Raw genomic sequence first — 27,916 nt, forward strand, 5'->3', positions numbered from 1 at the left:
TTTTATATATAAAAAACACTTTTGTTCACTTATTAAAAATCTTTGTGAAATATGTAATTTTTTTTCTCCTGAACTTTCTCATCATTACAACTTCAATTTGACATTACTTCACTTCAAAAATATTATTGTATTTTAAATTGTTGAAAGCTTAACATCGTTTTTTTTTTTGCAACGTGATAAACATACATGAACTTTTGTGTTGTTTTTTTTTTTTTAAATCTACGTGATGATTATTTTTTAACTATTTTATGGTGATTATCATCCGAAAATCTATTGGATTCCTCTATTTATTTTAATAAGACAGGTTTTTCATCGCAGGTCTGTGTTATTGTTATTACTATAGATTCAAATTAGTTACTCGCAAAACGTAAAAGTAGCGTTGTTGTGGTAAAAACTCGCACTCTTTTTCATCACATAAACAATGTAACAAAGATGACTCGGCCATTGATTTTCTTCAGTCGCCGTCAGAGTTTTTTTTTTAATAATTTATGTTTTAAGTGTTCGCCACCTCTTCAGTTGTTACTTAATGCATTGCATGCGATGTTACTCCACAATCAAAAAGCCACCAACACCGCCATTTCTTCTAAAATACAGTTGGCAACGTTGTCAGTGTCAGTTTTAGTGATTTATTCTAACATGAAATAATTTGAGTCTATGTTTCATTTTATTTTCATTCATAGCTTAAATAAAATTAAACTTCAAATGACAATCGATGACAAGAAGCTCTCAAACTTTGCAATGCCAATTTTGGAATAATTCAAGATGATGGATTTTTGATTTTGGAATGTATTAGGGATATTTTTTCAAGGTTTCTTCTAATGAAGGAAACTTGTCAACATCGTCTCAGCTGTAACTGTCACAAGATTGTACTGCTTGCCATACTTCAGGGTTGCAATTGACATTCTCTTGTTCACCGTATTTAATTGTGAAAGGCGCACACACCCTTGTCAAATACCACAACAGCAATAAAAAACACGATCAAAGACAACCACGGATTTTTGCAAGTTTGTCTTTGATCGTTGCATCTTCAACTTTCAAATTGACAGTAACGACAAGACGAAAATTCTATCGAAGACAAATCCTTTTTGAACGTGTTTTTTTATTGCTCTTTCGATATAATCATCCAACAATGTCTCCATTGTTTTCAAACTTTATTGCGTACGAATTTCAAGATTAGTGTACTTCCCCTGTGACAGTTTTAGATAACATATACAACGGTGATTTACAAATGATAAAAAAAAAGTTTGAACTTACCACTTAACGTGACATCTTGAGCGGGTTGAGCTGGCGGATTCGTCGGAGCAGTCGCACTCTCATTAATTTCGACATTAGGCACGTTTGATTCAGGTTTACTGTCTTTTTTTTGATTTTTTTTATCATCACGATGAGTCACAACCTCTTTATTGTCTTTATTTGCCACTGTTACCGTCACTGGCGCTGCAATATTCGCGGTAGGTATTAAAGTTTCTTTCGATTTATTATCGCTTTTAAGATTGGAAGATTCCTTATCACTAACTTTTTCCCTGATTGGGGTATCTTTGACCGAGTCCTTATGTTCGCGCGCTTGCTGTTCCTTTTTACGACCTTTTGCAGGACTTTCACGGTCCTTCATTTGTTTATTCGGTAAAGTAACTTCGACAGCGTCACAATTCGCGGACACTATAGGTGTCTCTTTGGCAGTATTTGATGAACTCAGTACAAATTCTTTGGCCTGGGCCTAAGCACACAAAAAAATTAGTTAACGGAAGGATTTTATTAATTATTATGTATCAGTTACCTTTAGGTTACTCGATTGCACTAGGTGATCAAGTTTCGACGTTTGCCCCGTGGCTTGAGAACTTGGATGATAAAGCGCTTCGTGATCTAAAGAACTGCTATGAATTTCTTGATCTTCTAAACTCGTTTCGTTATTCGCTGCTTGCAAAACTTGCTTCGCGAAGGTAATCTGAATCTCTTTATTAGCGTTATTTACGGGTTGAGGCGTCTGCCTCGCAGATGATTCGCCAGAAGGAGGATGCGAATTGTTCTGCTCGTAAACTTCATCCAATCTATCAACACCTAAAAATTACATGGATCAGTTTATTAGCGATTCCGTAGGGGCATTTACCGTACCGGTGTCCGGGTCTATTACCGGGATGGCTTTCGCTCTACGTTTATTCTGTTGCCTAGGGAAGGGAGGCTGTTGCTGTGTCATCTGCATATTCGGAAGAGGTTGGTTTGCATTGGGTGGCACACTGGCCGATTGCGATGGATGACCCTGCCTCATTGAATAAAACGGAACTGAAACTCTCCTCAATAATACAAGTTGCTTAAAATGGGTCCAAAGCGAAAACTCACAAGGAACTGCCTGTGTTTGATTCGGATTTGGTGGGAACGAAAACTGAGATGGTATAGATGGTCCTTGATAAAGAACAGGAGCGGCAGGTTGCACAAAAGTCTGCGCCCTCTGTCCATTATAATATTGCATGGTATTCGCCGCTATATACATTTGTGTTGGAACAGGAGGCATTTGCATGTACTGAGCCTGCTGATATATTTGCTGTTGACCCTGAAAAAAAAATTAGTAAATTTCGTGGATATAAAATCTAACGTTCGACTTACTCTGTGTTGACTGGGCATTCTGGTAGCTTGACTAGGTGGTCCTGATCTATAGTAAGGTCCTTGAGTTCCACGCACTTGTTGCTGTGGAGCTACGTACTGAAACGAATACGATACTTAATTTGAAGCTCGAAAATTTTATGATCTTAGTGATAACTTATCTTAACGATAACTTATTAACTATGTACAAATGTTGTTTATCGAATCCGACAAATCACCGCGTTTTGTTATTTCCGGCATAATGACCTAACTTTAAAACAGTAGCACAAATTTCATATCCAAAAGTATACAAAATGATATAAGCCTGTGTTCACAAAAAATCTGATAATTATGTGGAGCAATCTTTAAGCTGTTGAGGAATGCACTTAATCCAATAATAATCACTATGAATCATGAGCATTATGTAGAAAACAATTATTCCAAAAACATAATGTTATAGTGCATTCAGGTATCTAGTTCTTAAAAAGAACGACTGTAAATCTAATAAATAATCTGTGTTAATTCGCTATTGATAAAAAAATTAAAAGTGAGTATTATTAGAAATTCTATAGCATGTTAAGGTTTACGCAAGCTTTCCTTTTATTAGTAAAAATTGCCACAAGAACTAAAAAGTTAACGCTTTTGTAAGAGAACATCAAAATCAATGTATCACTACATTCTTAGGAGCTCAAGTCGTAAACAATGCTGACCCACGGCTTTCCGTACATACCGATGTAACTATGACGGTGAAATTAAGTTTTATTTTGTTCTTGCTCTTCTGCATCTGAGCAAAAACCTAGATGAAATGTGTTGGTATTGGATGTTTCCATAGAGTATTGTTTGGAGCTGACAATATATATAAATTCCCAACTCAGTAAGTATGCAGTAAACATTCCATATTTTGAATCCCTTGCCATAGGTCCGCGTCAAAATGTGGTAAGGCAAGCGTTAAAATGAAACTAAACGTTATCAGCAAGTTTTGACACAAATGACCCAACACAACCTACCCTGTCGGAACGCTCGATTACTGAGCGATGTGTCTATAAGGAATTCACGTTCGGTAGATGTAACTAGATTTGGTAACTTTTTTTTTTAAGCTGTGTAACTGCGGACATAATTGTTCTAGTGTATAATGTATAACTGGAATGTCAGAAAGTAGGTATCAAAAATGTGACATGTAAGTAAGTAAATGGCAAATAGCGAAAATGTGATGGTTTTGTGGTGATCTGCTGAATCTACTTTTGAATCCAGGAGAAAATTGCATCCCTCTAAAAGCCCAAAGGGCAACCCGCATGTAAAATTGTGAATCTTTTCCCTTCACTAGTTATTTTAGGAGGACAAGCTTTGATGTCATCATCATGGATCCCCAATTTTACCACCATGGATTCGTTTTGGTATATCCATGTCTCATCCAAGAAAATGAAAAGTAAATCTTCACCACTATCACGCAATTAGAGATACCGCTTTAGAAATTTGATTCTGGTACCTATTTAATGTGAAAACCTTCGCCTTCGGAAACCTAAATTTATACGTGTACGTATTACGTACAATTATTCTCCGAGCCGAGTATTTTCCCTTTTACAAAACAATAACGATTATATAAAACTAAAAAACCAATTGTAGAGCGGACCCAACAAAGCATGTAGGTATATAAATCTGGGCAGTCGTCTTTCTGATTCTGAGTATAGTATTAACGGCACCGACGCCATTGTATCGGTATTATTTTAAAATTCGAAAAACACTCGAGAACACTAGCGAACTTTACGGAAAATATTTCTGCCACCAGTTTAACTGTTTCCGTTTTACCAAAGCATTGTCTATTTTTCCCAGTAATTTTTTCAAAACCACGAAATATTTCTTGTTTCTTTCCCTTTAAAATGCGCTTTCTCGTGACTACTTTTGTGGAAATTGTTTCCACGCTGTATTTAAGGATTTCCTTCAAACGAAGCGCGTTGAAATTAGAAAAACTTCGTTTTTTTCCAGACAATTCTGATTTGACATTTGAATTAGAAAATTAGACAGTTGATACCAATCTTTAATTTCTAGTGATCTTAAGATTCCAACTTAACCACAGAAAAAATTCTGTCAGCTACTTCTACCGAACGTGAATGCTTATTACATGAGGTTCAAAGAGTTGCAGGGGCCAAATTTTTTTGGTTGGCGAATGATTTTACAGCAGAATATCGTACAAGTATTTAAAAAAAAAAGTTGGTTAAACATTTCTATCGATTCACGTATCGCTAAAACCTTGATTCAATTAGATGGTATGACTAAGTACCCCGTCATGTTAAAAGAAAGTACATATTTAGTTAAAGCTGTAACTTAGGATTTTTGTACTCACGTCAAGTTAAGTTGCTCGTTCTGTTAAACTCGAAACATTATTGGCAAAGTATATTTGAAAAATAATGTTATTATTCGATATTACTTAGCATATTCCATTCTTCAAACATCATTTCCCCGTAAAAATGTGTGAGTTGTAATAACTAGTGTTTTATACTTACTAACTTGTTCTTAGTTTGTATTTTTCCAGCGAAGGGTTTATTCAAGTTTAAGAACTAGTGCTATGTTTATTTGTATAGATAAAGCTAAGTAACTCATTGGGAGAAACTGAACTACACTTTTTTTGTGGTTACTACACCTATAAGTTATTATTATACTGCATAATCAAGGTTCTAAACAAGTGACGTGGTACGTTGCAAATTGATTCAAACATTGTTAATATTTGCAGAGTATGAGGAACTAAAGATAAAAAAAAAAGATAAAATGACAAGGGATTACTCGAAGGTTCATTGTTTCAGTGATCACAGTTAATTGAAACTAATATACTGTTACTTTACAATATGCAAGTTTGAAAATTTATAACTTCTGTTCATACGCTCTTTGAATACACATTGTGTCAATCTACAGAGTCTTTTGCTCCCAATACTTACAACGGGGTTAATAATTCGCTAGTGTTATGTAAAGTAAGCCAAAAACCTTGCGTCGCCAAAAATGTGATCGCCGTTTTTGAATTTAAAAAGCAACTCAGTGCGCATGTGCAGTTAAACGTTATATAGAACTAACCAATTGTAAACATTTTTTTCTCGATGCTTATACATTATAGCTTTAATTACGAAGAATTAAAACTGAACGCAGTTACCGTAACTAATTCTGAATAATTATATTTGTACTAAAATCTAATGGTAAAAAACAAGAACCGAACTTTATGTAATAATTTAGTCATAAATTTGAATCTCAATGCCAAGAGTCCACTGCATGATTCGACTTGTTTAAACGCTTGTAGGGTTTCGGATAACTTTCCATTATTTGGAACAATGTATTTAAAGAACTCTGAACTATTGTCTAAATGGTCACAGAACTGCACTTTGAAAAATTGTACAAATATTTCAATGCAATGCAATTTCGAATAATAATGTTCTCTAGATTAATACCTTATGTTTAGCAGTTCCTCAAAATGACAATTCTATCCCCCAAAAAATAGTAACCAACCTGACTCATAACTTTAGTTGGACCACAACACCTCACTAAATTGAATACATCGATCACTAATCACAAAATGAGTTATTATGCCCTTTGAGCCTACTGCTAAACAAATACACAGTCGCATGCGCAGATCAGTGCCTTTAGTTGAACCAATAGCGTTTAAGACACCCCTACCCCCTCAAGTATCCAAAGTCTTTATTTCGACTTATACAAGCAATACTTCAACAGTCCAAGTATCCCCATTTTGATAACAATAAAATTTAAATTTGCACCCAAATGAAGTTTGTTGTTTCAGATCACAAACGTTTGCTTTATTTTTTTAAGTAATAAAGCTATTTGATTGGAAACCTTTAACAAACTTACTTATATAGTCAATTTTCAGGAAAGGAAAGTTAATGTATGACTAATTCGAGGTCTCCCACACACTTATCGTTAAAGAAATATTATCAATAAACATTTTTTTAACGTATATCGTATCGGTGCTGATTTGAGTCCTTATTTAGCACCTTGTGTGCTTAATCAAATTAATTACAGCATTTGTAACTGTATTTTAGACACAGAAATAAGCAAAACTTTAGTTGTTTATTTGAAATTAATAAAATATTCCGATTAGTTGTTAACGACAATTTCCTTACTTAAAAAACTATTAAAAATTGGGACAGTCAGTGGTTCTATAATGGTGTATGTATAGTCGCCTCACCACTTTAAGACTTGGACTAAAATTATAAATCATAACAAAGAAACCCGTACTTTACCACAGTCAGTAGCTTAGGCTAAATACCTCCCTCTGATAACGAATATTTATATACATACTATTCCTCAAATGCCAGTAGAGTACAACCCCGTTGCAGAGTCTCTTTACTTAAATTAAATTTGATAGTAATAATACTGTTCATCAATGATCAAAGATATATTATACAAATAAAGCAGGTATGAAAGGACGGGGTGCAATAACGTTATCAGAGGGAGGTATTTAGCCTACTTACTGTGGTAAAGTAGGTACTTAAATCCGACAGGTTTTTTCGTTATGATTTATAACTTTAGTCAAAGTTTCTTAAAGTGGTGAAACGACTATACTTTGTTAGAGATTACTTTAACTTATTTACATAAAAAAAATATCAATGTGTTTTACCATAATATAACCACTCTTAAGCAACTCAAAGTTTCTATAAATATAAAAATGATAAAACATGTAGAATTTCCAACAATTCAAAGATATATAATTATTATTTAAAAGAATTTTGTAAATCGTTTCATCGTGTTTCCCCACACTTAATGCAACTTCAAAAATAACTTCATGCGTGTAAACTTGTACTTTCTTTGAAAATGTTAAGTGTTAAATGACTCTCACTAACCATATGATTCATGGACTGTTGCTGCGGTACTGATTGAACCTTGAGGTCGTTGGTTGGTGGAGTTGAAGCTTGATTCGGAGGCCCTGTTGGTGCTATGCCCCTCAAAGTCTGAGCCTGATTTCCCGGCTGGTTGGGCTGTTGTTGTGGCACATATGGCTGCGTCGGTACATGAAAAGCATCAGTTCCTGAAATAATAAATGGCGATAGTAACAGGTTCAGGTTATCAACATATTGTCCTTGCATCTGACTTATTAATATACTTGTAATTGTCAGCAGAAACAGGTGACTAGTAATTATAATAAACAACTGCCGAGACGAAAACGAAGCAAGTTAAAAAATGAATTCGCGATAAATAACATACGTTCTTGCTTTATTTGTAACAAAGAACTTTGATCACCGTGAAGTTGTTCTAATTTTAAAATTCTTATTAGGTGGAAAATATACTTACGTTGTTGCTGTGAGATTGGTTGGTAACTGAATACATTGGTTAAGTACTAACGGTATTTACTACTGATGGAAAAAAAAATGTATGTGAGTTATCATATCCATATGGTGTCAAAAATTACAAAAAGTATGAAATTATTAGCTGTTAAAAATACAGTAAAGTTTGTAATTTTTACTTCCCGGTTATGGTTAAAAATAGTTTGCAAGCTTTTATCCAAATAGTTTCAATGAACAACAATGACATTATTTAGGAGTGTCCCAAATGAAGTGTCTGCGACAACGTTCTACGTCACAAGTGACGTAAATTTCTTTAATAGAAACTACTCCCGAGTTTAAAGTCCTTTTTTAATTGCTGCTCGTCGACTAGAACCGAGGTACACAAACTTTAACTTTGTGTGAACATTTAATATACGAACAAAAATCACCTTAAATCCTTAAATTAATAACTAATAAATCGTGATTATCCAGTTTTCCTACTCGACTAATCATGTAAAATCATTAATTATTCCAGCATTATATGCAAATTGTACTTCATTATCATTATCTTGCACCTGTATTCTCAGATCAGACATTTCTCTTTTAGTTTGCAATTTTGTGTGTACGTTCTCAAAAAGACAAACGATGTTTCTCGTTAGTTCAAAATTTACCAAAACTCCAACTTTTTTACCGTGCTGAATGTTTGCAGAAGTTTAAAGGACTATTAAAATACAAACAACACACCTCTACCGAAATGTTCTACAAACACAAATTATAATAATGATACACTTCCTTTTGCATTTTAATGATAATTAACAGATGTCCCATCGTTAGAAAACCACCGTCACCACTGAGAAAATTAATTAAACGCTATAAAAGCTAAATCCAAACACTGATTAACAGTACACAAAAAAGATAATAACTATTGTTATTAACTTCCACCTCGATTGAATCAAATAATTTCAATTGATCATGCACATCATTATTAACAAATGGTTGGTCCGTAATTCATGGTAAAGTAAAGTGAGGTGGAGTAAATCAATAGATCGTAATGCAGGATGTAGGCAAGCAGAATGCAAGAGTGCGGTGCAGGAAAAATGTAGGTCATTGAAATGTGGCGGGAGTTACTCCAAATCGCGGAAAAACAAAAATATACTTATACAAAACGCTATAAAATAAGTATATCTATTAATTTTCATATGCTCCAATAATCCTGGGAACCGACTCGACGAAAGAGCGTTCTTCATCACAATGTAATTGCTGGAAAAAGAAAGTGTCGTGAAATCGATACCATAAAGCTTACTCGGTTCTTAGAGAGCTAAAAGCCAAAGCAAATCAATCTGTCGAATGTGGCTTGACTCAATCAAAAAAGTTTTTCACTTTTTAAGTGGAGAGATTTCTACCATAAAGCCTGTGGTGTTTGCATGAAAATGGAGGCTTTTTGAAATTTGTTAATAATGCTGTTTGGTGTCCTTACAAAAACCTCAAGACGCTCGTTTAAAATGTAAATTATGTATTTGAATAAAATAATGGGCTGCTTTAACACTATGTTAAAACAGGCATTAATTAAAACTACCTTTACCTATTTTACAGTTTCAATGATTTGACGTGTATAAATGAATCTTTAAAAGTAGAAAATGATATTGTTTTGTAAGTACCTTTATTTTAAACAGGAAAGCTTAGTCTATCACTATATTATGAACAGTTTGGTTGCAAATAATAGCCGTAAAGGTAGTTTTACATTCAAGAATATTTTAACGATAATGACAAGACTTAAAACTTTACAACCGTTGAAGAGTTAATAATGAACTAAACCCATTTTAATGATGCAGCTAAGTCATACTCTTTGAGCGTGAGAAGTTTCTGTAAACTAAAACCCAAACACGGCAATATTTCCTTTAAATAGAAATCAATTAATGATTAATTATTTCAAAAATAATAACATTATGGTAGGTATTTAACTCAAAGGATCAACTGTGATGCAGAAATAATCCTAGCAGGTATTTACTGACCATCAGCAGATTCGTGGCACAAGCAAACATAATAGAAGAAAGTTGCTTACCCTAAACAGCCTTCTAAATCTGTCTACAGGATGTCGTGAACAGCAATGTTTCGAATTGCTTGGTACTATTTTCAGATACGTTAGACACAGTTACGATTGTGGATAAGCCCAGCATGATAAAAATTTTGTCTGAGAGACTTCAAGGTCGTGTCGTCAGTTGTCGGTAGACCATTTTGAGTTGTTGCTGTTTATTTATTAAAATTTGCAGTTTTCCTTCAATTTTTTCTATAATTTTTTACGTCCCTATTTACGATCTACTTTAAATAGACAGTACTGATTTTAACAACGCAATTTGAATTGTGTTAAATAAAAAAATATACTACGCGAAACGTGTTTTAAAATTTACAGCAAGGGAAGTTAATACTTCGAAATTATTTTTTAAATTAAGACACTCAAGTCTACAATAAAGAAGTTTTTAAATCGATAGGTGTTGTAAGCAACGCACATATACTGCATTATTAAATTAATTTAAAAAATCTCATTTACCGGCAATAAGCAAAAATATTATTTTTATGAAAATAAACAGTAACTACTGTAATAAAAATGATAAGACCAACAGAAAAACGTAATTTTAAAAAATTTCAAAATTTAGAAAAACCACACATGGCGATGAAATTTGTATATAAAAAAGGGGTGAAGCGGAATGTGCAAGAATTTACAAGAAAAAATGTGCTGCTTCAGAAAATGGGAACAATTTAATGACTGACAATAGTACCGAGAATTCTCTCATATGAAATGCGTTGTTAATGGCTAAATGCAAGTGTTCCATTGTAGAAAGAAACTTCAGTGTATAATCTTTAAGCGGAAGTACCTACACATCTGAAAACAATTTTAATTTGTGGTCCTAAATGCGTTCTATTGTTTTGTCTTCCAGAATTTTTTCAACATTCTACCGGAAATGCGTAACCTTTCGGCGCCATACAGTTGGGACACCTGTGTACCTTAAATTATCTTTAGCGTATAGCAGAGATTTATTTAAAAAAAACGAAGACAAGATTATTTTTATTCAACTTCATTTTTTAAACCTCTATTTCTTCAATTATTATCTGCCGAGATTTACATCGAACTTCCCTCACTCCAAAGACATAATCAATTCCGGATGGATCTGAGAGCATACTTCAAAATACGATATAAATCTTGATTTGTATGATATAACATTGAACATATAATTACTACTTTAGGTACATTTTTGTCGACTCCTGTCGGAGATACTGACATAATGAATTTACTCATACGGTGAAACAGTATTTTGGTTTTTGATATCATGTGAAATTTAGTTAACAATATGTGATGTTATAATTAATTAAATTAAAAAATTTGAAAAGCATCCACAAAATTTCGTTTGAAGAAAACGTGGTTTTCGCAAATAGTAACACGAAATTAAAGTTATTTAAAAATTTTCCCGTATATTCGAATTGACAATTAGCCAATAGCTCAAACAATATTAACTATTGACACTGCATACATTTCACATATAAGTAAATGAGTGGAAGTTCGTCATGCTCAAAATGGAATTTGGTAGTTTAATAACAGAAGCAGAAAAAACGACTTAAAAGTCTATTCCATATTTATTTATCAAAAATATACATGGAATAAACTTTAAGTGTATGCAGTGTCAATCCTTTGTTTGAACATATAATGATTAGTTCAAGTAGCAAAGAAGTTTTCAAAACGCGAGTAAAGTTGTAATGTAAAATACGCTGTTGGGTTGGTGAACGCAGCGAGCTGTATCATCTAGCTCCATGCACATAAATGCGCAGCTTGCGATTGCATCAAATATGCTGTCGTTCTAGCGAGCGCAGCGAGCTGTGTTAATTGAACACAAAACCTGTAAATTGCATTTTATACCACGCAGAACGAACTTATGCAAAATTGTAGAATACTGGTTGGTTAATCGGTATCATAGAATAATTAATTGACGAGTGCCTAGAAAACGCAACCATAAGTGGAAAAAACTACCGACTTAGATAACTGATAAGAGGACCGAAACGCTCTGCGAGTGATCGCCAGGTGACAAAATATGAACAGTTTGGATCCTAGAAAAATATTTTAACCAAAAACATTCTTTTGCATTTGTGACTATTTCTTATTCGTACAACAGCCACAGTTACGATTTGAAAGACAAAATTTTCGTAACCGTCTTTAAATAAAAACACAATGTTTTCTACGAAGGGTCTCACATCGACATTTTTTATAATCACGTGATTGACGTAAGCTACATAATTGTTACTTAAATTTTAATCAATCTGCTATAACGTAACAATAACTCTGGTTTCAACAAACTTGAGTTTAAATACCTAGTTTATGCAAGTGTTACTCCTATACCAGGAACACAAGTCGGAGGTGTTTGTAATTAACGAATTTCATTAAAGTGATAATTTACGAAGCTACGTCCTGTTATCTATCTATGATTTAAACTTAGAACACATTATTTTATTAATCTTATCTTTGGTAGTGCAGTATTCACTGGATTCATATCAGCATTTCTAATATTAATTACATACTTTAACTGAATTTTCCACACAAAAAAAAACTACCATACAGAAACAGTACCAGCACAACCCTCAAAATACTGTTATCGACATCTTGATCCTCATCAAATAAACTGATAAAACATAGAAATATTAAAAAATCTGTATATATAAAACATATTCTGAAACGTTATATACTACTTAGTCATAGGGTATTTTAACTTGCTGAGCGTAATCGAGTCCATTGAACGAATGTCCACTTTTATGTTTTCACGACGTTCCATGACCCTGGAGTACAGAAAAAAGCAGTCTCGCGTTTCCGTCCATCCGTAAGTCTATCTGGCGTCTGTCTGGATTTACATTAGACACGTAATCTCCGAAATTACTAGGCCAATTGTTATCAAATTTTGTATGTATATTAGGAATGTAGATGGTTAAACCCTAACCAAAATTTGGTTAATCATTCCCACCAACAATTTGATGGAATTTTCAAAGAATTCTATTTTAAAATGATTTAAATGTTATATAATAATATATTTCTATGTATGTGGTGTTCACAAAAAATTAACACAGTATAACATTTTACCACTAACTCAGGACATAACCGTCCGTGGCCATGCGGACCGATGGTCGCACGTTCGATCCCAAACTTGGCTGTTTTGTTTTTATTTTTTTCTCTGGTGCTGTGTATTATCTGTTTTTGATTTGATAACAAATTTTTTATTGATGACGGTAAGAATGAGTCACCCCATTTGAAAATTATTTTGAGGCGACAAACTCATTCAAATCAAACAGATTTCTACTTAACAATCCTTTGCAATTTGCGCCCCCACGGCGCAAGGGCTGCGGGGGTGTTATTTATCCCGCTGGTTTTTACTTTATAAGTTATCACAAAACAAACATCGCAAAATCTAATTTCATATTTTTTCAAAGAAGCGGAATTTGTTGGACTTGTACTTCAGGGGCGAGGGAAGTTTTGTCGAAATAAACTTCGAACAATTATTTTATATGAGAAGAGTATCTGACTCATTCAATTTCTTACAAACAATAATAAAAAACAAAACATTTCAACGAATGTGTCAATATAGATTTATCAAATTTTGATGAAATTCTGGGAATACAGCAACAGCTTCGTTAGTGTTATGTTGTAAAAAATATGAAAATCAATATACTTATTACTCTTAAAAAATTAATTAATTCATTGCTAGGAGTAAAATTCAGAACTATTTATCGAAAAAATCTACCTACACAGACGTTGCAAAAAATAATAATAGTTTTGGTGAATTATGAAGCCGCCTAGTTTTTCCAACCACCCCTTCCATTACAGTTTATTCTTGGTCTTGTAACAATAGAATAATAATAAAAAAAATTGTTTATATTTATAATACGGACAAATTTGTACTACCAATTCTCGAGTTATAGGAAAATTTTGAAATATTAACACTGTCTTTCGCAATAATCATTGAATAAGTTAATCATTTTCGTAAATTCATGCAATAGAAAAGACAACAGATATGCTGGCATTGAGTTTTAAAAATACTTTCGTCTACTCGAACACGAGTCCAGAGGGATCTTGGTCGGTTATAAAAAAGTTTTCAGCAACTGTAAATGATGAAAATTAAGAAAGGAAAGTATCGTAAGATGTGTTATAAACCGTAAGGACCTCGAGTTAAAGCAAATATTGCAAGTAATGCAAACATTTCTGTTGACATTGTGGCATGAAGAAAAAACAAATTTCAGTACTACGGAAATAGATTAATTATAAGCAACAGCCAACCATCCCAACAATTTAAAATTAATAATTCAAAATATTTGAAGCTCAGGCGTGACGGGATAAGAGCCGATAATGGGAGTGGGGCCGACGTTTATTAAAAATGAATAAATTTCACCCGACTAACGCAAATCAGAGAGCAAGTCGGAGTAAGTTGTAGAGGCGTTATTGATTTTGTCGAGACAGCAACCTCGGCATGTCTGACAATAAAACACGTGCGGCGTCGTCCATCGCCAATGACATTTCTGCGTACTCAAAAAACTTACGTTGTGGCGGCATCATCCTATAATGCGTGGGCGGCAGCAGGCATATGCCCTCTTTGACGGGACCATTGGTCACGTACCTCGACACCATCTTGTCGAAAAACCGAAAACAACAAAAAAAATCACACCCGCCGCATTCACGCGACGACAGCCCCAACTAGGAGAATCGGAAAGGAAAATCAAAAAGCGAGGCAAGTCACTCCCCACACGCGGCAGCAAGCCATCAAATCGCGATTCAAAACGGCAAACTTCTTCGACATGTCGAGTGACTCACCACCACAACCACTTTTGCAACCACCGACGACGACCTATTGTCGAGCGAAAATGCACTGTCATTGGTCCAGCCGAGGAGCATGGGGGCCACTTGTGAACACGAGCGGTGATTAAAGCGACGAAATGCGAAGAAATTGCAAGCAATGCTGGGACATGCGGAGCACGTCTGCCTGCACCAAACACCAAAAATCGATAAGGGCGTTTTACGGAACCCCACGGAACGCAATCACATGTTTTTCGATCGCGACGCGTCTTTCGTTGCACCGAAGCGGGGCGAAGGCGAGATATTTTAGTTTAGCGATTTACGAGCACGCTGTTTTTATTAGTGATTATTCTGATTGTCAGTCAAAAAATAATTTCGGCGACAACGCCATTGTATCGACTGTACGACTTGGTTCCTGGGTCCGCCGCCAGGAAGAACAATGGGAGCGCATGCGCAACCATAACCCTGGATTTGAACGTCAAAGCACGCGCGCGAGATTACGGATCGCAGTAGACTTGTGCTGCGGGTTGTCAAACTCATTTACACATACAGCCGTCCCAAAAGCATGGAACAAGGACACGACGTAGAAATTTTCATTTTACTAAATAACCGTTATTAAAATTTTTAATTATTCGTAAAACTTCGGAAGAATTTTTCCATTGGAGGTGACGTTACGCAATTATCGCTGTTATCGCCGCTAAATTATTTATTGCGACCGAGTTTATCGTCATCGTTGTTTTAAATATAATAATAAAGGCAATCGGGCATTTCGTATATGTACAGTTTCGGCCACAAAATCTTGGACAGTTCTGTCATCCAGTGACATCAGCTCTAAAACAGGCTTTATTTAAATTTATTTTTTAAAAGTGTTAATCATGATGACAATAAAGCATAGACTACATCGTGTTTTTTTTTAAATGACAGAAAAATACTGCCCAAGATTTTCTGGCCGAAACTGTAATGTAAGACTCGCCTTTAAAACCAGCATGGAATTACCAGAAAAATATTAACTTCTGTCAAATAATGTGCATTACCCGTGTATGTACGAACAAACATCCGGATAGGGCCAGGCTCAATATGAGTCACTGGAACTACAGTAGAGTCCGACAAATCGTGAACATAGATCTTGTGTTTCCAAGTATTTTTTGAAAGCCCTCAATAAATTGCCCAGGAGTATAAAAGCGATGATTTACAACGTTTGTCTGCTTTTAGGTTGCTTGCCGGAAAGGATCAAGGATTTTGCGATTCCGACGGACGTCTTTGACCAATAAATATTATAATGACAATAGTGAACCTAACGGTGTTTATGGAAAGATATATCTACAGAAAAATTCCAGGTACTATTTTTAAATACCTGAAACTACTCATTTTCAAGTCACTTTCCGGCAACAGCGTTTTCGGAATATTATTTCATTATTTATCTACGTACAAACAACAAACTGATGATGAAATTTTTAATAATACCTATCGAGTTATTCATTTTTCAATTTCCACTATTTTGAGAAAACTGCAGAAATAACCAAAATATCATAGTTGTATAAGCATTTATTTTTAAAACACAATGAATACTGCCAAATGTTCATTGTTTATGTAAGAATCCAATAGTTTAAATTGATATTTTATACAAAACATTAATAAAATAATCCTCCGAAAGACGTCTTCTCTGTCTGGCCTATTTTCACTCTACTCATCTTTATCTGGCTCCTGTGCAGATGTTCCAATGACGGCTCACACAAGGTCTGCCATTTTGAATTTCCGGAACTACAGACGGATTGGCCGTGAGTGTAAAACTGAATTTTCGGTACGGGAGCAATTTTTTTTATTTATTTCTGTCATCGTGAGGCTAACGAAAAATTGGTAAAAAGCATTTTTGTAGATATAGTAGAGTCTAGCAAATAGTGAACATTGACTGGAAACCCTCACAGAACTTTTGAGGCAGGCAAACGGCGACGTCAGGGTTGTAAATTATCATTACCATAATCTTAAACGGTTTATGAGTGACTTCCAATAAACAGAAAGTCAACTTTCACTACTCGGCGGACTCTATTCTAATATAATTATCTAAAAGTTTTATTATTAACTTTTCGGTATGGCTTCAAATATGAAAAAGTAATGAGCGGAAAAATTAAAAACTACGGGACGAAAAACTTTGAGGCCAGATCACTTTGGGATTTTTTATCTTACAAAAAATCGGATTTATTTTTGGATTCCACACTTATGCTGTAAGCAGGTTTGGAAGGGTGAAACGATAGTTAAGAAAAAAGGTAAAGGATTAAATTAATTAAAATTCAGTTAGGTAACGAGGAAAAGGAAAGATTTATGAGGAATGGAAATGAGACAAGAAGTAATACGGCTAATGGGTGAATAGTAAGTGAGTGGAGGGAACAAAGTACACACATCAAAAACAAGATATAAGAGACCTTTCTTTGTTTTTTTTTTCGGCGAAATTAGTTCAGTTATCATTGAGATTTTACCAAGGAGTTTAGAGTTGTTTGGCTTAATATTTTTTTTGGATTTGTACGTTTTTAAGAATTTTAAATTTCCAAATGTAGATGTGGATTCTACAGAATCAAATTATAATCGTTTATGAGGAAATGCTCAAAAACAAGCTAACAAGGAATTTATTAAAAAATTGAAAATGCAAGATTTATTTCATCCCATCTTTTTTCAACGTGTCCGCTCATAACTTTTTTATTAATAATGTTATGGAAATGATATTGATAAAAGTTGTAGATAATTGTTTTATCTACAAAAATCCTACCAATTTTAGCATTACAAGATTACACCATACTAATCCGTTTTTAAGATTTTTAAATCAACTAAACTTAGGTGAACAATGTTTCATAAATTGTCTGTTTCATTAACAACATTATGAAAAATCATTCACCTGAGTAGTTATTTAATAAACTTGTTAAGCGCAGTAGTGAGAATTTGAATGAAATGAGATACACAAATCAACAGTTTCGTATTTCTGTCCACAAAACGTGTCAATTTGGGTCATTGTATTCTTATTTGATAACATAACAAATGCAGTAAATATCGTAAAAGATATTTCTATGCATTCTAAAAAAAGTTTTACAGAAAATTATCAAAATCTATATATTTTTTATTTTGTTTTCATGTGAGTTACGATGATTTTTTTTTTCAATTTTTGCTATTTTCTAATCTTATGTATAAATTTCTTTACAATGACCAATTTTTATTCTATTTTAAAAATAATTAAAATTTCTCCGCTATTAGTGATTGAAGCAAATTTTTGAGTCGGCAATTCTGAATTATTGGCAACAATGTTAGCACATCCGTCCACAGTTGTCAATTTTGACATGAACGCGCCTAAAAACAAGATGTCAGCTACTGAATTGGCGCCAAAATTTAATTTTTTTATAATTTAAGCTTGTTTTCGAGCCGCATATTTAAAGAAATGGATATTCGCAAAATTATGTGTAACCCAATAACATATAAATTAACGGGACAGACAAGACGCTCACACTTAAGCCTTATTTATATGTATATAAGGCTTTAAACAGTATTTCTCTCAAACCGTTCAAACAATTGTATAAATAATTATTTAAAACGCAAACAGTTTTACGAACAAAGACAGAGAATACGGCGGAAGACCGAAGGTCACGGGCTGCGTGTGAGTGGGTGGTGGCTATACCATTTTCGGCACATACATCACTTTTTGTCCCGTCTCTCATAAAATTATGTCTTTATTCATGAAAAAACAATTATAATACACGCATTTTGATGCTCCGTTTATCGCTAAACCTCAAAGATTAAATGTGTACAATCATTTGTAATACAATTTAACCTTAATTCCAAATGAAAAACATCATGTTCGGTTGCAATATTAATTGCAACGATTAATTGAAAAACATGAATAATTATTATATGTCAACTATAATATATAATTAAGCTTTTTTTTAAGTTTAATTGCCACATTTCTCCAGAGATTTGTTCATGGAATTTATTTCTTAAAGGATTAGAAACTAAATTCAATCAAATAGGTAATTTAAAGTGCATTTCCTCATGACACTAGTTGCGCTTTTTTAAAAATATTTCATTGGTACATATTTCATGTACCGACCAAACTGGATAGAGGAGAATGGTTAGGCGAATTCAGAAAATTTCCATCGCATTCCGGTACAGGCGAAGATATTGACACTGTTAATATTTCTAGGTTTTGCCTCAACGAAAACGCACGCTACTTAGAAAGTGGTTTTTTAAAATGCCTGCAAGTTGTTTTTAAAAATTCAATAAAAGTTGATTACTTCCATCGATTTAACAAATGATTTCATTAATTAACAAGACTGTTTATTTTCTCAGAGGAAAAATTACAACATAGAAACGTTATTTTTGTATCTTTACTTCTGGAGAAAATCGCTTAAAAATCTGTTAAATTAATGAACTACTTAAAAAAAAAGTGGCTTTTAAATGGTCATTTTTTCACAAATTTTCTGAAAATTTATGGAATTTATTAAAATGGAATAACTACTCAAAGGAGTTTTGACTAATTTGAGACTATTCAACAACCATATTTTAAATTTTGTAGTTAAGTACGTTTTTGTAATTCACAAATTTAAATTAGTAGCTATTGCTTGACAATGCTTAATGGACCTTACCGAGTTTCGTAATCATCTAACATCAAAACATCAACTGTTGATATTTCACCACTTCATCGTTCAAGCAATTAAATATGGAAAGTGTTATAAAAATCACCTTTATAATGCTCTGTGCTTCTTGTTAACTACGTAGATTTCTTTTTATAAACTGACATTTCAATAATTCAAAACCTGATAATTAACTATACACAAACAAACCTTCCAGTTCGGAACTATTGTTCAAGTTTAAATGTGTAATAGTTGCTATCCTTAATTGAGTGCAATGTTCATCGTCATGGAAAGTGAATATTTTTGTCCTACAAATCTTGAAATTGCCAACAACTATGAAAATATGTACGTAGACGTTTGTTCAAAATAAATGTCTGGCTAAAACTAAAAAATGACAAGGACAAGAGTACAATATTTTTAACGCATTTTTAAGTGGCTATTTGTAAAATAAGCTTAAATTCCATTACAGTGATATTCCTTTGCCGAAAGTATTTTCCAAGGTTTTTGAGAGAAAATCTGTTCATGAAAAGGGTCTTGATTAGATTTTATATTTGCAATGGATTTAGAAACTTTTCTCTCTACTGCGGGTAGCGAAAACATTGTTTATTGTTATTAAACTTTTTTAAACCGTTACATAAAATGCAAGCTTAAGGTATGAGTTGAACGTATTTACAAAAGTAATCCGGTTGAGTAATAATTTGTTTAATAACACGCGTAGTGACATAAAATGGATGTAATAACTTCATTTAATCTGGACTAACCCAAATATACAAAAAATTGTATTTAATTTGTATTACTTGCATTAAATCAGTAAGATATTGACGAATTGATAGAAAAATGATACATTATTATGATTAGTAGTTACAATAATTATACAAAAAATATATATACAGTAGCGGTCATTTCTACGGAACCACTCGATAAAAAGTCAAGTTGGTAGCCCTGTCATCTAGTACTTTACGCCGAACGCGGGTGGTAGCTGTAGTTGATATGGCAATCGAAACTAGCACAACACGAATGTTTCGGTTGCCCTCAGCTATGCCGCACTGTATCCCGTGCAGACTGTATGTTCTGTTCATCTATTTATTAAAATAAAATATCCACATTGACAATGGGGCCATCTAACCTGTCAAATTTTTGACACATATGTTTTCCCCCAGAAACCCGTCAAGGTCACTTACACCAAACAAATTTTGAAAATTTACACTAGGGAGTGGTTCTATAGAAAAGATCGCGACTTTATATACCTATATTTAAAATATATTATACCTTGAAAATTAGGAGAAAACAATAACTGATTATGATTTGCAGTTTCGATATTCATGTGCTAACTTACCACCGGTTATCTGAACACACATTGACAATCACGTCATATGTAAATAACTTGAGCTTTATTAAAATCTGAACATGTACAATAATGTGCTTTATAATCAAATATATCCAATTATATTTCGTCAGAAACTTGCTGGATATTTCTCAGGATGACGCTTTCTTCACCTTTACCAAATTTGATAACGTTAAAAAAAATTATTGATTACTTTACTTTCAGATCAAATTTTCCAGTTTTTTTTTTACTATTTCTGAGATAAAAATTCTTCAGTGCGTAAGAATCTTTTTTTAGAAGAAATTATTGTTATCCACAAGTACTATGTACTGTCTATTTATGTTAAGAAAAAATGTGGGGATACATTTATAAATAATACAAATCAATTCACAATTATCTGAAAAAAATTTAGTACTTGAGACGTCGTAGAACAATATGTTATTTGTTCATTAATAAATGGGTTACATGAAAGCAGTTCACAATTTCCTTAGTTTTAATCAACAAAACAACAATAATAAAAACATGCAAGGTCGGTAATTTGAAAACGCACCATTGTACTGAAAAAACATGATTACGTAATAAATGTGGTGAAAACCAAAGTTTCACATTTAAATGAACCAACAAGAACAACATAATTTTACTTTTCCAATGCAAACAACCTACAATGGCATTTTTTGGTAACATTTTAATACGGTGTATATTCACAAAATACTCCCCACAGGATAGTACTTTTTATTGCTTTTGGTATAAATGACCAAGTATATCGAAAATTAGCTTTTATGAATATGTTTCTTAGTAAAAATTGTTAAACGTTAACAACAATACAATTTAATATTACTATTGCGACAATTGTATTACCAACGAGACATCAATATATAAACAAGTGTAATAAAAAGCAAAACATAAGTTATATGACTTATATTTTGTTTGTTTTAGTTGCGCACACTCATAGGCAACAAGTAAAAAATAGCTTAAACATACCACCTATATTTCGCGGAAATCTGCTCTTTTAAAATTAGGCAAAAATTTTCCTTTTCAGAGCTATTTTTGTTGACCAAGTACCTATATTTGAACAGTGAATTCTGGCTTATCGCCACATTTGTTACTTAAATCTCCACTGTAAATACAAATTATACTTTTTATTTTTGAGAATGGTTCAACGATAATCAAAAACCCAGTAGTATATTTGCACAGTTTGTAGCTAATTAAATTCAGCACAGTCCAAATTTTTTCAAAATAATGTTTGCGTCTACTATCTATTCTGCATTGCCAGACCCCGCTTGGTACAAATTATACGAACGTTGGGTTTTCCCATTAACAGAATATTTAAAATATTTCTACCTACATTGGGTGTCGTTATCTTGTCGGTACGAGTTCGCAGAAACAAAAAAGGGAACCCTAACTCAGCCAATAACAAAACATTTGCGGATTTGCAGGTACTTCCACGAACTGTACTTCTTTCCTAGATAACGAGATTATCCCCGACGGTTGAGGGTAGTCAACCCGAGACCATTGTCGCGCCAAACGAAACAGGGAGGTAGCGGCGGATCGGGGGAAAGTTCTTGGAAAACATTAAACCGCACAAAATACGTTTTCTAGGAAGAAATTGTTCTTTGCTAGAATACCGGTTTGAAACGTCCAGGTTTATACGTTTTGCTGACGGTTCGAATAGCATTGTGTAAATCAAAACTTTCAACTGGGAAAAATCTTTTTCAAGGTTATTTCAATTCACCAATGATCTGCGTTTACAAATTGAAATGTGGAATTTTTATATTGCGGGACAGTTTGTCAAAATTTTAAAGAATGGTAAATTTTCAACAATCAAATTTTTTTCGCGCCAGCATTTTCGACGAATTCGTACAAACACCCTTATAAATAAAGTCCTCCACATTTGTCTTTTGTCCTTCACTACAACATCTGCCTCAAGTCGATTTTTCGTGGCCTCCCTTGAAATTCGCATGTATCTACGGCCCCTGGTACGGAATAAACCCAATATGTTTGGGAATTAAATAAAAAAATCTCGGTTTCAGACGAATTACACGTTAACAACTAAAGTGAATGTCTTTATTTGATTCTAGGTGTTAAGGATTTATAGACATTTTTTAATCATCGTCATATTTTACATTTTCACATTTTGACGCTCGTGTAACGATAACAATATTCGAATTACAACAGTATTTGAACTGCAAGTGAAAATTTTAACCGAAATCATTTCTTTTAATCATGACTAAGCAGTATACTGTAACAGTCGTCTGGAGTTTTAACCCCATTTATGAAATAATCGCAAATATCAATCGAGCAAAGTGAAACATTTTTAGAGAATTTCCAAGAAACTGACATCGGATAGTCAGCAAAATTGCTAGACAGATTTCTCAGTTACGTGTTCCTGCAATGAGTCACATTTTATCGATTATTTTACGTGCACTTGAGATATTATTGTTGGATAAAAAGCCGGACGCAAGCATTTAAAAATTTAAGTGATTAAATGACGTTTCGACCGAATCTTATTGTCCATACTCTACATTTTAACTTTCCTTCGTTGAAATTTAAAATTTTTGGGCATTCGGCTTTTAAGCCATATTCTCGCTAAAAATCATAGTTAGAGGAACACATTTTAAAATCCGACTCTAGATATTGAATACATGCTTGTGATAGTTTCACTTAATTAAACAAAAAGAATTTTAAGAATAAACTACAGGTGCATTTTCGAACTAGCACTAAAATCTGTCAACCCGGAAATGCTTAAGAAGGCATTAGAGGATATTGTCTTCTGAGAAACCCTAGCGAAAGCTTATTTTCGTTTTCAGGATTAACATTTTCAGAAACCATCACTGTCTTTTGTAATTATGCTAAATACTTCGAGAATTTTCTCCCCAACAAAGACCTTTTCGAAGAATTTTTTTGCTTTACCGAGGCCTCACTGGCTTTACGGAGAAGTAATTTAGATATCGTTAACCACCTGGGAAAACCTCCGATTGTTTGCACCACTTTTGTTCACGATTGAACTTATTTTTTAACATGAAATGGCACAATTCTTACATTGTGTCGAATCACATTCATTTTCAGTGAAAAACGTCTTCTAGACAAGCGGCAACGGCTTGAACATTACGGAATTTTTTGCATCAAAATGGAATCATCTCCATCGTTCCTGACAATTCTCGAGTGCACAGGAAAAATACTGACCTCATTTGCATTATTTTCTAAAGATTTGATGGTAAATGTAGCTTTAATGGTTTAAATAAAATTTAGCAAAGTGCACATACCGACTTGTTCGTAATTACATATTTATAACCGAGTTACTGAGTATGCAAACTAAATACGTTAAAAACTAAATAAAATCGTTGTATTGTAAACCAAACACATATAACACATGACCTAATTTTTTTTGCAAAAATTGTCATTCAAATCAACATATGTATGGATATAAAAACGTCCTCTCCACAATCCAAAGTTATTAAAAAATGAAACTTCGCATCTCTGCTCACTTCTAACAATTGCAGCTATTTATGTTCAGGTATTTTACTAGTGATGCGTTTGCGTAATAATATTTATTAAAATATTGCACGGGTAATTTTGTTTCGAATTGCAATTGTCAGAAACGCATTATTAATGTCAGTAGCATGAAAACGGCACCAATTATAATTTTTCCGTGGTCCTTTTTAAATAATCGGAGTGTACAAATGTAAACTTGAATATATGCAACCTCATCCTAGTTAATACCACTCTTTTTGCAAAAATCCTTGAAAACTACACTAGTGTCCCAGGTTAGTTATAACTTAACTGCCAATTAAAGGCCCACAGTTAATTTCTCAACCAATCAACAGAAGGCAAGTTTTGATTCCGCCAACAAGGTGGTGCCACGTATCGTTTTATTAATTTAAATTTTGACCTTCATAACAATTTAATTAACGCCGGAAGTAAAAACGTGCAACATCCGTTATTGTTTTCTACGTCAATTGGCGCCAGTTTCAAGTAATCATCTGTTCCAAAGTTCGTTTAATTGCAAGGATTTATGAATTTTACATAACAAATGATTCATTTCGTTGAATGAAGTGAGAAAGAAATTTTCCAAATGTTCATGAAATATAATAATAAAATAATAATCAACAAAGTTTTTTCTTGTTTATTTAAATGTTACTGTAAATTATTTATTATAATTATTGTACTTGATGTAAATATCTATTTTGTACATCACACCACGACAAATCCAGTGACAGTGCAGTAAAATGGGGAACAGTATCGAGAAAATAACTGTAGTGCCACACTAAAAATGGGAAAGTTACTACTGTTATTTTTACTTTGCTTGACACATTTGTATTTCTTATTTGTGTATATGAAAATTGCCACAACTTGAGTTAGTACATAGTATGTACGACAACTTTAAAATTCAAAAAAGGCTACGAAATTTATCCGCGAAAATAAAAGACAGCGATATACATCTACTTCATTTGCCACGGCCCCCACCATCTAGTACCTAAAATTAAAGCTTGTAAAATGATATCTATGTGCTATGGTCGGACTAATTTTGACTGGGCTTGTCATTTGATAACCCAAAATACGCCACCCAAAACAAAATAAACCCACACAAAAATATCAGCAACCTTAACGTTCTAAAATCAGTGAACATAGCGTTACCATCTGTCATTTAATTCGCGCATACACTGCACATCTGGTGCAAAGAGAGTGTAAGAGTATGTAACACCTTGTAAGCCAAGTTTTTGTTTCATTTGAACGTGATGCTCCTTTTTTATTTCCGAAAAAAGAAAAAACTTTATGAAAAAAGCTTTGTCATATGCTAATAATCCTAACCATACATTATAAAAAAAAATTTATAATTTAAGATGTTTAAAAGTTTTTTTTCCAATTATTTCCAATGGGTCACACTTAAACTACAATTATTTTTTAATTTATCAAAGCAAAATTTGTTTGTGGAGATTCTTTGGGTTATTTTTCTTCAAGGAATATCTTAATAAAATTACGATACATTTTTACAGAACACACTGTATACGTACATTGCTTACAAAAGAAAAATACTTAAAATTCTCCAGCACTTTATTCTGAATTGAAGCGACTTTACCTGTCAAGAATTTACAAAAATTAGTTAAAATTTGACTTATACATATGTGTATATCTCATATACAGGGTGTGTCACCGCTCTGACAGTGAAAGACTACTCGTTGTCCGTGAATCGTTGGAAAAAAGAGTAAGGTTAATTACTCAAAATTATTTTTATATTCATTTCTACACCACAGTTGTATTTTTATGTGTCATGTTTAAAGATGGAAGTTTCAAATTTTGAAAAAAAAAAAAAATAACTACCCTACATTGATATATACATAAAAAATTAACTGTTTTAACTCGTATGGTTGAATTAGCAAATAAATTTTCCAAATATTATTCACATAAACTAAACAATAACCAACGAAATGCTCCCAAAAAAATCCTAACAAGGTTTTTTCTTATTTATTTAAATGTTATTGTAATTTATTTATTGTAATTAGTGTGTATGACGTGGTTACATAAAAACAGAAATTAGTAGTCATTCTGTCGTGTCATTAAAAAATCAAGTTCTCCTTGCCTATCATAAAAAATAATGTAGTTAAAAAAGTACAAGTATAGGCATTTTAACCCAAATTCACCAAAAAGAAGGCAACAGACTACGAAAAATACGTAATTTTCATACTCTAGAGATACCCAAATGCACTAATTTTAATATCTGACGTAATTTGATGATAAGCGTTCATTACTGAATTTTTTTTTTACTGGGTGAATATATCACATACATTTTTCTCTTTCAACGTTACTTTTTACGGTAGAAATCATGAATGATTCAATTTCCACGCCACCTGTAATAAATCATCTAAGCTCAAACCATACTTCAAGGAGTAATAAGCTGTACTATTGTGTCTGACTATCAGAAATTAACACATTTATTATTTATAACCGACGTAGCATGCAAATAGCCACGCAGCCACCATTGACCTTGAACTGACCAATCAGCGACGAGTTTTTTTTTTTAATAAATGTTAAACGTGAAGTTGCCGCAAGCTACAGTCAAGATGACGCCATCGACCTGACATATCTTCTCCTGCGTGCTTGATCACGATTGGGGTGAAAAGTTCTGTAGTTTTTTTTACAATAAAACCTTATTGTGTTTAAAGTTAATTATGGATATTTCACCCAGCAGCAAAACAAAGATACAAAATTTTACCAACTTAACACGTTATCAATTTAATAAAAAAAAAAAAATTGTAATTTTGTTTAAAAATTACGCATAATTTATTTTCAGTGTTTCTGGTCTACGCTCTGGTAAAATAGTCAAGTTGAAAAACGTTTTCACAAAAAAAATAAACTGCATTTTGGATGACATCAAATCTTTGCTTTGACGGATTTATTTTAATTGGACTTTAGCTTAGTCGGGCAGAAACTTCTTTTGTGAAGTCTTATTTTCTGGTTTCTTTAAAATTTGCGGCACCTGGCACAAGCTTTGTTAAATTCTAAGCTCACCACCGGCCAGAGGATTGAACATTGGGGAGTGTGGCAACAGAAATAGATATATATCTCGGTCTTTTATTTTCATGCATAAATTTTGGTAACTTGGGTGTTTTTGTCGCTATGGTGGCACTTCCGACCTATCTTGTATGAGTCACTAGTGCCACAGCAAGAATGCAAAAATTACCACTCTCGTTCTTACTTTGTCTGATGCATTAGTTTGGTTCCTCTGTTATTCGTACATATGGGGAATTTGCCACACCTTGTAAAGTAATGCATATCTAACGACCTTACTCATTTAATTTTAGGCTGTTATGTCGTTGAATGGCTTGTATGTATTTTGACATTTTTGACGAATCAGCAGTGCTACCAATATACAAAAGGCACTACAAACTCGAAAAATGGCCGCGTTTGCAATTAAAGCTTTATCATTGGTTATAATAGTAATAGAATCGTGATTTTAATGTTTACCCAATGAAAATGAAAAAATAACTCTATCGTTAAATAAATAGCCAAATGTATGAAACTCGAATTGGTTGAAGTGATGTAGTTTTATCTTTACAACTGACCAATTAGGTAAAACACTATCATAATTATTGAATTTTTATTTAAATGTTGACGCAATCTACTACATGACCAAGTTAAAAACATCTTTTGTCCCTGCGATGTTTTCAATTGTCATTATTAACATAACTCAGAAATATTATATAATTAGAAAAAATATATTTCTATTGGTTATTTTAACCAGTCACCTCGCCAGTCACTGACTGAGATAACAGAAATGTTTTACTATTGATAATAATATTATCACCATTACCATATGCGCGTCGAA

General features: G+C 33.1%; 1 protein-coding gene across 2 annotated transcripts in view; it reads right to left on the reverse strand.

Moving 5' to 3' along the window:
• Positions 1-27,916, reverse strand: part of LOC135122779 (eukaryotic translation initiation factor 4 gamma 1-like) — a 46,092-nt gene that overhangs the window by 16,794 nt on the left and 1,382 nt on the right. The window contains exons 2-8 of one of the 2 annotated variants that reach the window (XM_064047198.1): positions 7,864-7,889; positions 7,416-7,600; positions 2,602-2,697; positions 2,338-2,548; positions 2,113-2,280; positions 1,778-2,058; positions 1,255-1,717 (exon numbers count right to left, since the gene is read on the reverse strand). In XM_064047198.1, the coding sequence (XP_063903268.1) occupies positions 1,255-1,717; positions 1,778-2,058; positions 2,113-2,280; positions 2,338-2,548; positions 2,602-2,697; positions 7,416-7,600; positions 7,864-7,889 (1,430 nt within the window). Of the gene's footprint in view, positions 1-1,254; positions 1,718-1,777; positions 2,059-2,112; positions 2,281-2,337; positions 2,549-2,601; positions 2,698-7,415; positions 7,601-7,863; positions 7,890-14,405; positions 15,074-27,916 lie in introns of those variants that run through there. The other variant, XM_064047199.1, reaches the window with a different exon arrangement.

Source organism: Zophobas morio, unplaced genomic scaffold (assembly GCF_036711695.1).
Source record: "Zophobas morio isolate AGI-343-1 ecotype UQ-CSIRO unplaced genomic scaffold, CSIRO_AGI_Zmor_V1 ptg000005l, whole genome shotgun sequence".
Lineage (NCBI taxonomy): Eukaryota > Metazoa > Arthropoda > Insecta > Coleoptera > Tenebrionidae > Zophobas > Zophobas morio.